The sequence below is a fragment of the Lagopus leucura genome, unplaced genomic scaffold, assembly GCF_019238085.1.
Source record: "Lagopus leucura isolate 7727_CA_CO unplaced genomic scaffold, USGS_WTPT01 Super-Scaffold_100018, whole genome shotgun sequence".
Lineage (NCBI taxonomy): Eukaryota > Metazoa > Chordata > Aves > Galliformes > Phasianidae > Lagopus > Lagopus leucura.
Window position 1 is genome coordinate 1,477,268 of NW_024962272.1, and position 13,012 is coordinate 1,490,279.

Genomic DNA, 13,012 nt, shown 5'->3' on the forward strand with positions numbered 1-13,012 from the left:
CTTTCAAATTCACAACTCTCCAATTTAAAGAGAAGGATGTGGTGAGGGACTGTGTCAAAGGCCTTGCAGAAGTTCAGGTAGACAACATTCACTGCCCTTCCCTTGTCTACTGACGCTGTCACTCCATCATAGAAGTCCACCAGATTGATCAGGCATGATCTGCCCTCTGGTGAAGCCATGCTGACTGTCTCAAATCATCTCTTTACCTCGTATGTGCCTTAACATAACTTCTTGGAGGATCTGTTCTATGATCTTCCCAAACACAGAGGTGAGGCTCACCAATCTGTAGTTCCCCAGGTTTTCCTTTCTTCCTTTCTTAAAAATGGGAGTAATGTTTCCTTTTTTCCAGTAACTGGGGACTTCACCGGGCAGCCATGATTTTTCAGATATGATGGAGAGCAGCTGGCAACCACATCAGCCATCTCTTTCAAAACCCTAGGATGGATATAATATGGCCCCATGCACATAATATGTCAGACTTGTTTCCATGGAAACTACAACAGATACAAAGAGCAACAATAACACTGTTTGAAACAGCAAATTTTCAGCTATAAAACACTATTTTTTCAATGTAGTCATCACAATTACCTATACTCTTTTTGCTGATGATGAACAAAAACTTTCATGATGCACTTATAAAAATCTATAGCTGTCTGTAATGTGGCTTATCCTTCACAATGTTGTTATCACAGCTGAATTGCGTCACTCGCCATCTCAAGGTGCTCACATCCACAGTTTAGTCTCCATATATGTTCAGCAAGCACTGATGAATATAAGAGAATTCAGTTTTTCTTAATGCTGCATAGCAACAAAGTGTAACAGAATACTGGTGGGACGGTTCAACCTCTGATTTGTAGGCCAACATAATAAAAGAGGAGACATTACTTTTAGAGTAGTCCTTGTACTAACTTGAAGCCAGGAACTATGTATGGGAACTGCTGGATCATGGCCTGAGCCTCAGATTGATCACCTGAGGCAAGCAATGAGTCAGCCATGGGAGCACCGGTGAAGGCAATTCACCTGTGCTGCTGAAAGGGGGGGGGAGCCTGGCTCCACCTCTCCTAGACCCATTTAATAACTGACTACCAGCAGGGAAGGATCTCTTTCTGGAGATCCATTCTCTGGAGTTTTACAGTGAGCACAGGATAAGGGTAAGTACTTTATCTAGTCTTTTTTTGTTATTATATCCCACTTATCCAAACTCTCTTGTTTATTTCACAATTATAACATCTGTATATTCATTGATTATGCAAATTATATGTAGGAGGAAATGTACATGGCTTCAGTCATACCTTAAGATCACAACCCGTATTTCAATTTTCTGTTACAGTGTCCATTAGAATTTAAAGATACTTGTGTGACTACCTCAAATAAATTATCTGTGTTTCCACATATCAAATGTCACACCACATTTATGGTATGAGCTTTAAATTACTCATAAAAAAGAATAACATAAGGAGTACTAAAATCAAAAGTACATTAAATTATAAGGGGAAGGAGGATGTCTTATCTTAAATGTGTCTTGCATTTGAATTAATAATATAAAATGCATATATTTAGCAACTAAGAATGGTGAAATACTCTGTTGCGGTGTTTGAAGTAATTAGAAAGTAAGTTTTGGCTATGACTGACAGAACTTAATTGGCTTGAGTAAACAAAAATCTGTTTAACTGGCAAATTAACAAAAAAACCCTCAAAATTCTTATTCCTTACTTATGTCCAGCTAAACTTAGGTAAGTGTAGGTAAAAAAATTCATCTGTGACATCAATTACACATGACTGAATAGACCTTAGGTGAACTTCTGGAATGGAGATTCAAGAGGAGAAAAAAAAAAAAATAGGTATATGAAATAAGGCTGGAGAACTTTTTTTGAGTAGGTAGCTACATAATTGAGTTAAAATTCCAGAACTGTGTTTTCAGTTAAGATGTTTATTCAGGTAATCTAAGCAAAACATTTAGAATATACTTTGTTTGGAAAATCTATTTGACTTTTTTTTTCTGACACTATCTTTATATCTGAGACTGTACTAAAAACACAATGCATGAGTATCTTCTGTTAACCATTGAGAACTACTTGCTCAGATAGTTGTGGTTATGGTTTGTTGCTGCTGTTACTCCTCTTAATTTATTTACTGGACCTCTGCTTTCCAGTGTTTTCAGAAATAGCATAATACAGAATTATAGAATGGATAGTTGGAGGAAACCATAAAGATCACCAAGTTTTGCAAACACCCTCTCCCACCTCCACAGTGGAAAGGGTTGCCAGTCTCTAGATGAGGCTGGCCTTGAACACCTCTAGAGATGGAGCATCCACAACCTCTCTGGGCAACCTGTTCCTGTGTATCACCAATCTCTGAAAAAGAAATTTCTTCCTAACAGGGAACCCCAATTTATCCTTTTCTAGTTCAAAGCCATTTCCCCTTGTCCTATCACTATCAGACTCTCTATATATTTCATATTTTCTAAAGCAGGAAGAAAAACAGTTCTCTAGGTAACAAACTGGATGAGGGAACGTGAAATACAAACACTGACTGGCTGCAATTTTTTTTTTTTTTTGCCCACCAAATAGGTACTATATGTATTGGCATGATTGTAAGAGATATATCAAGGGCTTTCATTCTTTATCAGAAATAAATGTCATTTTTCAGTCAATGCATATCTTATTTCTTCCACCATTAATTCTACAATGTGGTCTCAATTATATCAGTTAAAATGAGAAACAGCCCTTCCTGACCCAAATATTTCTGAATTAATAAATGCTATTTATCAAACTATTGTACAGATTAATGCACCACAACTCGCAGGATGATTAAAACGACCCTTTGCTATGAGAATCAGCAACACAGATCCATAGAATTTAATTGTCAAAAAGTTCAATGTCATCCGGCATCTATCCTTCAATCTGTTAATGGTATGGAATATCTTTGGATGTTAGAAGTGAATGGTGATATTAAATCAGTTTCCCATTATTGTATGTATATTGCCAGCAGAGTTTCACTCTTAAACTGTATTTGATGTCACTGAGGACTATAATCATGAACTGATGGCATTTACAGTCCAACTCTTTTTAAGGGAAGATGTTAATGGATCGAAGTAAGCACTGCATTTGAATCAAACTGGATTTTCACATAAATGAAACCTGCCAAGACATAACACATGCTTCATTAAAAGAGTCAGCAACAAAAATGCGTTCCTTCAAACAACTTAATTTTCTTCATCTTCTGATTAAGAATTCTGTTATTGCTGTAGATTTTTCTTCTTAGACTCTTCTAATCAGGAAACGGACATACTTACCATTATCAGTGAAAGATGTGTGTTATAACTTGAAAGGTATCTACGGTAGCGTTGGCTTCTGAAAATATTTTTCTTTGTATTTTGGTGTAAACATTGAAAGTAATATGCATCTGTTCAATGGGAAGAGTGTCACTGCTTGCAGATGGTCTTGACATCAGTGTGTGTACTGAATCAGAAACATCTAGATTTGAAAAGACTTCTAAGATTATAAAATCCAGCCATTAACCCCATTTACCAAATCCCATTACTACATCATATCAGCCAACATAACATACGTGTAGCTCTTAACTGCCTCTAGGGATAGGTAAGACAGTGGACCAGGCTAGCCAGAAAAGTGGTAGATGACTCATGCCTGGAAGGGCTCAAGATCAAGTTGGATGGGGCTTTGTGTAGCTTGGACTCGTAAAAGGTATCCCTGCCATGGCATGGGGATTAGAGTGGATGAAATTTAAAGTCCCTTCCAATCCAAACCATTTCTTGTTTTAGTCTTTCTTTGAAATGATCAGCTCCAGTGCAGGTGTGTTCTCCAGTGAAGCAGAAGATTGCAGTGAGTGAGGAGGATCCTGCAATCAAGGAGTGCCAGGATGAGAAGAGAACTACCATGAACAACTAGCCCTCCTGCATGTAGCTAAGAAGATATGGGTAAGCCATCAGCATTGACGTAACACCTCCACACCTACAAAGACAAGCCTTAGGTAGTCCAATCAACCAGGACCTCAGTGAATACAATGGGAAAACAGGGTGTAGCACAACAGCTCACACAGGGAGGGAGCAAAGTAGACAGTTTTCTTCTCATCTGGAGAAAGTAAGCAGGAGACTTCTACTGAAACAAATATGGTGGCCAGCAGTTGGAAAAACCAAGATGAGGTAGAAACTAAGACTTAGGAGTCACAGTCTTCCTGAGCTTCTGTTGAAAGGAACTCCAGGATCCGAAGTCCCACTTCCCACTCTCACTCCAATGAACCTTTAAAGCAAGTGATCAAGTTGCAAAAAGAAACTACCATCATGAGAAATGTCCAGCATTAAGAGTGAGAGATTAATGCTTAATGTTGTGCACTGAGTGGCACAGGCAGATTAATAGTTCTGTATTAGCTTCCTGCAAAGGGAGGAAGCTAAAACTGGCTTCTAAACTTGAGATAATAGGCCAAAATAACATGCAAGACAAGGGGGACATTAGAACCTCAGTGCCACCAAAAAGAAGTGTCTTGGTAACTGGGAACTCTCTGCTGACGGGTAGTGAGTTCCCAGTTTGCCATCCAGATAATTTCCCCAGAGGTTTACTGTCTGCTTGGGGCCTGTTTTTCGGACATCAAGAGAAGTCACCTGGGTAAAGCCAGCTGACTACTATTCTTGTCTACTCATTCAAGTGGGACCACAGGAGGCTTTGAGAAGAAAACAATAAAACATTAAAAGATATTTTACTCAGAATTACATTGAAGAGATTAGAAGCACAACTAGCATTGTTTTCAGTCCTCCTGATTGGAGACTGAGACTGAGAGAGAAGGAAGAGGAACAGTTGAATACCTGTCTGCATGGATGATGCCATGCTTAGGGTTTTGGGTTCTGTGATCTTAGACATGCCTTTGAGAGGTCAAACATGATGATGTCATGTGGGATGCAACTGACTAGGTGGGGCAATGACATTCTGGGAAGGAAGTTGTCTGGACAGATCAGAAGAGATTTAAATAATATTTGGTGGGGGAAGTGGATAGGCTTCTAAGTGACAGACAAAGGACCTAGAGAATGCTGTAATTTTAGAAAGAAGCAGGAAAAAAACTGAGTTGTACTAGAGAAACTAGTTGTGAGGAGCTGTCTCTGAGTAACAGCCATGATCACATTGAGAGATTACAAATTAAAATTAGGGACTGGGCCAATAAGGGACAACTCGTAGTCAGTCTCCTACAGGTTATCTGATCAAGGAAAGCCTGTTGATGAGAGCTTCTTGATTCAGCTAAAAGAAGCATCATGATCACAGCCTCTTATCCTGATGGGAGATTTCAGTCACCAAAATGTCTGTCTAGCATGTCTGGAAAAACCTAGTTGTTAGCTGAAGTTTCTGGTGGAAAAAAAAGGGAAACATCATTCCCATTTTTTGAGAAAGGTAGAAGAAGAGAGGTTGGCAAGCTTTACCTGCATGACTGGAAAGATCATGGAGCAGATCATCCCATAAGCCATATTAAGGCACATACATGGTAAGGAAGTGATTTAAGACAGTCAGTACAGCTTAGCCTAGGGTAGATGGTGCCTGACCATTCTGGTGGCCATTTATGATGGAGTGACAGAATCAGTGGACAAAGGAAGGGCAACTGATGCTGTCTACCTAGATTTCTACAAGGCTTTTGATGTGGTCCACATCACATCCTTATCTATAAATTGGAGATACATGGATTTTACATGGATTTTTTTTATTTTCATTGGATAAATAATTGATTTACCACCACTCTCTGGCTGTAACCATGTAATGGCTCTATGCTCAGATCAAGGCTGATAATGAGTGGTGTCCCCAGGGCTCCAGTTTTAAACAGCCAGTTTAAAACTCTTTCGATATGCCCTGCTAGCTTCTGCACTAGGATTTGTTGCCCCCTTTGAAATATGTGGGTTCCATAATGAACGGGACAGGGGCCGAGTAAACTGCCCCATGATCAAAAAACTCAAAGTTTCTGGCTCAACACCAGCCTCTGAGCCAATTATTCATTGCTTACGCTTTCAAAGTCCACTCCGTGTCCCTCAGTGCCCCTGAAGGTATAGAACAAAAAATCACCTGGGTTCCCGCTCCTTGAACTAAACGCTCCAAACCCCTGAAATCTTTTTTCATATCTCATAGCTTCTCTGATCAGTTTCATCACTTCCAACCTGAACTATGAGTAAAGGAAAATAATCAGTGGACCTATCCAGCTTAGGGAATTTCTTGCATATGTCACTAACCCAGGCTCCATGAAGGCAGCACAATTCATGATGCTCGGGTCTAGTCTGCATATGGGGCCCTCCGTTCCTCTGAGAAGGGAGTCACCCACCACAACCACCCTTCCTGATAGAGGCGGTCTGAAGGCATGGGGGTGACCACCTTGCCTTAGGCTCTATCGTAGGCAGATCTTCCATTGCCTCCCCACTTACCTTCCTTTCAATTTCTAGTCTCTGAAACCTGATGAGGTGCTGAAATATGTTGCCCAGAGAAGTTGTTGATGCCATATCCCAGAAGACATTCAAAGCCAGATTGGATTGAGTCTTGACCAGGGGTTTTTAGAACTTGATGATCTTTAAGATCATTTGTAGGCCAAACCATCCTATGATCCCTGGGCAGTTTCAATACAGAATCACTGTGAAGAAATTCCTAACATTCAATCTAAATTTCTATTTCTGCAGCTAGCAGTAATTTCTAAGATGTTATCAGTTGTTGCCTGATAAGAGACCCCCACTATTTTCACCATTAATGTATTTTCAGAAAAATGTAGGGAGCAATGATGTCCCCTTCTGTTTCCTATTCTGAAGACTAAACAAACCCAGATATCTCAGATACTTCTCATGACGCTTATCTTCCAGTTCTCTGCCATCCTTGTTGCTCTTCTCTGCATTTTCAAGCAATTTAATGGGCTTCTTGTAGTGAACACAGTATTAGAGGTGTGGTCTCACTAGTGCCAGAGGCCTATCACTCCACTAGAGCTGCTGACTGCTCAAACCAGGATGCCATTTGCCTTTGTGTACACATAGGCATACTGCTGGCTCATATTCAATCAGCTACTGTCCAGAAAGCATCCCCAGGTCCTTTTGTACCAGTAAAATTCCTTGCTGCTCTTCCCCAAGCCTATACTGCTGCATCAGTGCATCCTCAAGCAGATTGGCAATCTTGCCAAACTTGGTACCTTCTGTGAACTTGAGAGTGCACTTGATTCTCTCACACAGATCACTGATAAAAATGTAAATAAATAAATAAATAAATGGCCTTGTAATGAGCTGTGGGGGAATGCCAGTGGTGAGTGGCCAGCAAATGGAATGAACTCTTTGAGACCCACCGCCCAGCCAATTCCTCAACTAGTCAATTGTACGTTTCTTCAAAGCATAAGTAACCAGTTTCTCCAGGAAAATACTGTGCAAGACTATGACTGACATAAACAATACCAACACTCTCTCATCTATGAAGTGAGTTATCTTGTCACTGAAAGTGATGAGGCTAGTCAGGAAGACTTGACTTTCAGAAACCCATGCTGTCTGCTATTGTTTTGTATGTGTCGTGAGATGGAGCTCAAGATGAAGTGTTCCGTGACCTTCCTGGGTACTCAGGTCAGACTGACAGGACTGTAATTTCCTGAATCTTTCTTCCTGACCTTCTTGCAGATGGGCATCACATTCATCAATCTTCAGCCAACTAGGACTCCCCTGGTTAGTCAGGACTGCTGATAAATTATTGAAAGATGCCTGGTGAGTGCTTCTGACAGCTTCTTCAGTGCGCTTGGATAAATTCCACCTGGTCCTACAGACTTGTGAATATTCAAAACAGAAAGGAGTTAACTTACACTTTCCCGCTGTATTTTAAGGACTTCATTTTTCTTCATGTTTCTTCCTCTCACCATCTTACAAATTAATGGTCTGGGTATCCTGTGAACAATTGTCCTTTCTAAGAAAGACTGAGGAAAATTTTTCCGAGGAAAACTTTTTGTTTTCCTCATTGTTCACACTGTGTTGCCCCTCACATCCAATAAAAGATGGAGTCTCCTTATTTCTCCTTTTGTTACTGATGTATTTATCAAAGCATCTTTTGCTACACTAGCCAAACTGTGTTCCACCTGGGCTTTGTATCTTCTAGTTTTCTTCCTACAAAATTTGACAGCAGCTCTGTAGTCCTTCAGTTGCCTGCCCCTTCTTCCAAAGCTCCTAGCTCCCTTTTGATTCCTGAATTCCTGACTTTGTACATGATGAAGCTTCTCTGTAACTCAAAGGTCCTGAATCCACCAAAAGAAAAAGTGCGATCAAATAAAAATATCATTAAGCTAGAAACCATATGTACAAGTTACCATGACACCTAAATGGGATCTAAAATATCAGCTAGATATAGCAATAGTAACATTACCTCTTTCATAACTGGCTTTCATTTGCAACTCTGAGAAGAGCTTTACAACCATAAATAATAGCTTCAATCCATAAGTTTGGAATAATACAATTTAGATCGTACCATATTGCCATACCAGAAGACTGGACTGGATCCTGACACTAAACTTCCTGGTTTATTTATCCTATCAATAATAGAATAGATTTCTAGTATTACTCGGCTTGTCACAAGGGTGAAAAGATTTCCATTCTTCAAAGAAATGTCATTTGTGGTGTCAAATGATGACACAATATTATATTTTCCAGATTCATTTTTTTCTAAGCACACTCTGCCAGTAGTATGGAGAATAGTGTAAAATCTTCTCATCAGCAGCCTTACAATATGAGGAAGAAACAGGTAAAGGCAAAGGAAGAAGGTCAAATGTTAAACTGCAGTGCAAAATGCAATTTAACATTTGTTATATGCTTAGCAAACACTCCACTAATGAACCAGACCTTTATTAGAGTTCATATCACTGGTGATTAAGCTTTCTCTGACAACTCATTTCACCTCCGGCACTTTTACATTACACTTCACAATAGGAAAAAGAATAAAATATTAATGCCAACAAAGATCAGACACTTTGCGTGCTTTATTGAAACTTAACGTCTGTAATGTCTTCTAATTTGAGTAACTTGAACTTTGTTTCAGTCCCCAGAGGCTAATTCAAATATAAACACAAAATATTCTGGCAACCAAAACTTCTTAAACTACTAAATTAATCGCATACTACTAATAAGATCATTTCCTTAAAAAAGGAGAGGAAGACAATGAAAATACACAGTACCTCATCTAGTTCCATTTCATCTGGACTTTCCCATGGTTTGATAAATTTTCCACGAGATCTCTTCAAAGGCACAATAACTATGTAATAGCCTCTGTAAAAGAAAGAGAGGGACAGAAGTGAGGCTGAAGGAAAAGGAAAATAAATTGATGGAGTATGTTTGGTCAGAGCAGCTCATAAAAACTGCCAGGCACACTGAGAAATATTCCAGCCTTCCAAACATATTTGTAAATATTCATGCTGAAAACAAATTTTGGTATAAAATATTTAACAAAAAATACTACTAATTACCTGCCTTTTCATTTGAACATAGAAATATGTGTAGGAAAATTTAATTACAGTGTCCAAAAATAACTGCATATTTGACTGCAGGTTATTATTTTGTTTGAAATACAAGACCCATGGGGCACTTGTGCCCTACCACCACTAATGTGGAAACAAACAAAAGCACAAACATAAAGGAATTCAAACCCCTAAAATGAAACATTATCGCATTTTTTCCACTTTCATGTAAAATTTCAATAATATGGTAACATAATGTTACCATAACAAAATAAAACTACATATCATAAATTCACGCATTCCACACACAATCTCTTCACTTTTGAGTATTAACTGCCATCAGCTTTTCTTACTTAAGTATTCTTTTCACAGTCATAGATGTATGTTCTCTTTACAGCTAGGATTCACATATCCTCCCACATATTTTCCACTCCAAAGTTTTTCTGAAAATATTTTGCTTCCTCTGCACTCCTTCCTCCACTTCTGCCTATTTCTCCACCAAAAATTTCATATGTGACTAAAGAAATAGTAGAATCACAACAGCATGAAATCCAGGATGGTATAATATGCTATTCAAGACTTCAAGCACTCATTACCTCAGAGAAGGAAAGAAGTTGTTTCCAGTAATAAGATCATTAAGAACGTGTCTCTTGGTCTTGGAAAACAGTGTATTCTATTCCTGCCTCCTTCCTCCTTTCATTTATTTATTTTTTAGTAAGTAAAGGAGGAGTCTAAAGAAAAAGACTTGTCTTACAATTAATCAAAACTTTGCCCTGTCTAAACCAACTTAGCTCGTTCATTTTAATGGTCTCTTCTTAACTAAAGCAATTTCCTTTAAAATAAATCTAACAACAATCTGTATTATTAGCTACTGTTCTAAATGCTTAAGTTCCTAACACTCAATAGCGTTAAGAAACTTGAGAAATTTATTTTTAGAAATGCAAAGCTCTAACAGATCTTATTAAACAAGTGCAGCCACAGATCTGTAACTTTTCTTTTGTTGAATTGTCATTATTTAAAGAAAATTTGTATCATACATTCCTTACAGTAGAAATGAAAAATAATCTTTAAGAATTATATTCTTATTGATTAGTAAGGCTGCTTGAGCTCAGATTTTAAAGCTGAGTATATCTACTAAACAAATCTTCAGATTTTCATTTTTTTCCTTCAATGTTACCTTAAATGTTACTTTAAATGCTTTTTTTAATAGTTTTATGAAACAAGAACACTAAAATATCTGTAGTAAGATGTATTCTCTGCTTCATAATAATCTAATTATAATACTATTACTATTACATCTAGACATATATTTTTTCCAAACATATATTGGGATTAGATTTATAACTACATTTCTGAAATTATCTGATTGAGAGATATGACAGGACCCTAAGCAGGAATCTGTCAAGATTTCTCGTGGGGTAACAAGAGAAGTAAAAATGTTATAAATAAATATAAAATTTTAAAAGAAGTTTAATTGGGCTCTAAAATGCTTCCTCTTTAACACAAAAAATTGCAAATGACATAAATAGCTCTTCCTTGTTGACATTTCCTCTCCCCCTCACCCCACAGGTTGTGACTTTTGTCTTCACATCTGATTTAGAGAAAATTTTTCCAGGATCTCTGCCTCCCAAGATGCCTTCTGTCACCCTCGCAGATTGCTTGTCGGCTCCGAAGTCAGAATACCAAAGGATTCAATTTCTTCAACAGTTTCTATTTAATTATTCCCTTTCCCCCAAAATTGGTTTTTATCAAACTGATGAGAAATAAACTATAAGAAGAATTTCTCAGAAAAGACAAGAAGACAAACCAAACAGTAATTTAGGAGTAGACATACTGGACTCAGTGGCTGAAGTAATATTCTTCTAAACTTAATCAGACCTGAAGAAATATTAGTAGACAGTTTTGGAGTACTTTGAACTAAAATATCTTGTACCAATTAATAAATGGGTGCTATTCTTAATCAGTGTCTGCAGGTCACACTTGCAGTATGCAGATGTTTTATAGTAACTCTGGGGGGTAGGAATGAAAACTGTGAAATGCTTAGGAATGTGGAAGTAGCAAACCTGTTCGTGCTGAGAATTTTTTGAAAAAAAAACAGAGTGCCTTTTTGAAATCAATAACCTATGGAATTTCTATGTGTTGCTAACCCAAGGCTGTAGCTCTAGAAACCAGATTAAAGGTTTGAAAATTCTATTTCATAATTAAAAATTTAAGGCGAATAAGTAACCTAGATTTCTCTTAATTCATGCCAGTATCAGAAGTAGTCCAATTGGCCAGCTCTAATGTAAATGCAGAAAAAGAAACAATATCCTGGGGGAATTATACAACTCCCTGCCTATAAACATATATTTTCCTTGAAGTATTTCCGAAGTAGAATTTATTCATATTAACATCTTGAGCAACATTTCTTATCAACACTTAAACAAAACTAGATGGTAGCTGAACTGCAACAATTGGCTATGGATCCTTACAGTGCTTTATTCAAACTAGTTACCTCTTAAAAAATCAATTTCCAATATCAATTCATAGAAGTAATCTGACAAATGAATCTTCCTCAACTATGCTAGCTTTTCTTCTACACAGAAACATGAAATATCTTCAAACATCGAATGGAGGATTTTACTCTTCAGTAGTCTCATTTCATAATTTTAACCTGAATGTCAAAATTTCCTGTCTTCATTTTATTTAGTTTCAAGGAGGTTTAGGGTACAATAATGTTTGCTAGCAAGGCAAAAACTTACTCTTTTAACTTGCTTAAGCCAATCTTTAGAGCAATGTTCTTCTTTGCTAAGGCATACAACATGAGTAACAAATCCTTGCAAAAGCAGATTTACTCATTTATGTAGTATCTACAGCGTAAATACCTTTTCTTTTTCAGATTTTTAAGAATTTATATAAAACAAAAAGTGAGAATTAGTCCTTATACATCATTCAGACACTAAAGATGTGCTAGATGAATTTGATAGCAGTCCACAGATTGGAGCAGTCCACCTTTTTTTTCCCCTGCCTCTTTTTTTTTTTTTTTTTTTTTAGCTAACAGAGTGTTCATACATTTTTATCAATCAAGAACATCCAGCATGTAAATGTTACTTTCACACTCTTTCAAAATTTCTTTGTTCATGCCTCCCCTCATAACTTTGATCATTCACTAAGACTTTCAGTACATATAGAATATTTTAAAGCTGAAAGCATGAGTATCTTAACAGCAAGTGAAAAAATGAAACAGTTCATATGTATACACATATTGCTGCAAATTGCAAAAGACAGTGAAGTTCTGTTATTTCTAGCTAACTATTGAAAACATAGCATCTCTTACAAAAAATATTATTTGCTTTATTATGTTTTGATTGAGTGTGGTATTGTATGCACTTTTGTTTCTTTGTTTTAGTAAGTTGAAGGCAATGAGGGAAAGATAAGGCTTGCTAGAACCCATCAGAATTCCAAAGGCTGACATCTTCTATAAAAAGCAAGACTTTGCGAACATGAAAGATTCAGAGAAAGATGCTTCAAATAAGAATTGCTTCGAATTAGCCAAAATACTTGAAAAAGAAAAAAAGAAAAAGAAGAA

General features: G+C 37.3%; 1 protein-coding gene across 1 annotated transcript in view; it reads right to left on the reverse strand.

The window, feature by feature from the left end:
* PTPRD (protein tyrosine phosphatase receptor type D) overlaps positions 1-13,012 on the reverse strand; it is a 273,196-nt gene that overhangs the window by 96,319 nt on the left and 163,865 nt on the right. Inside the window, exon 17 of the mRNA XM_042877457.1 lies at positions 9,166-9,256. Coding sequence (XP_042733391.1) covers positions 9,166-9,256 — 91 coding nt within the window. The remainder of the gene's footprint in view (positions 1-9,165; positions 9,257-13,012) is intronic.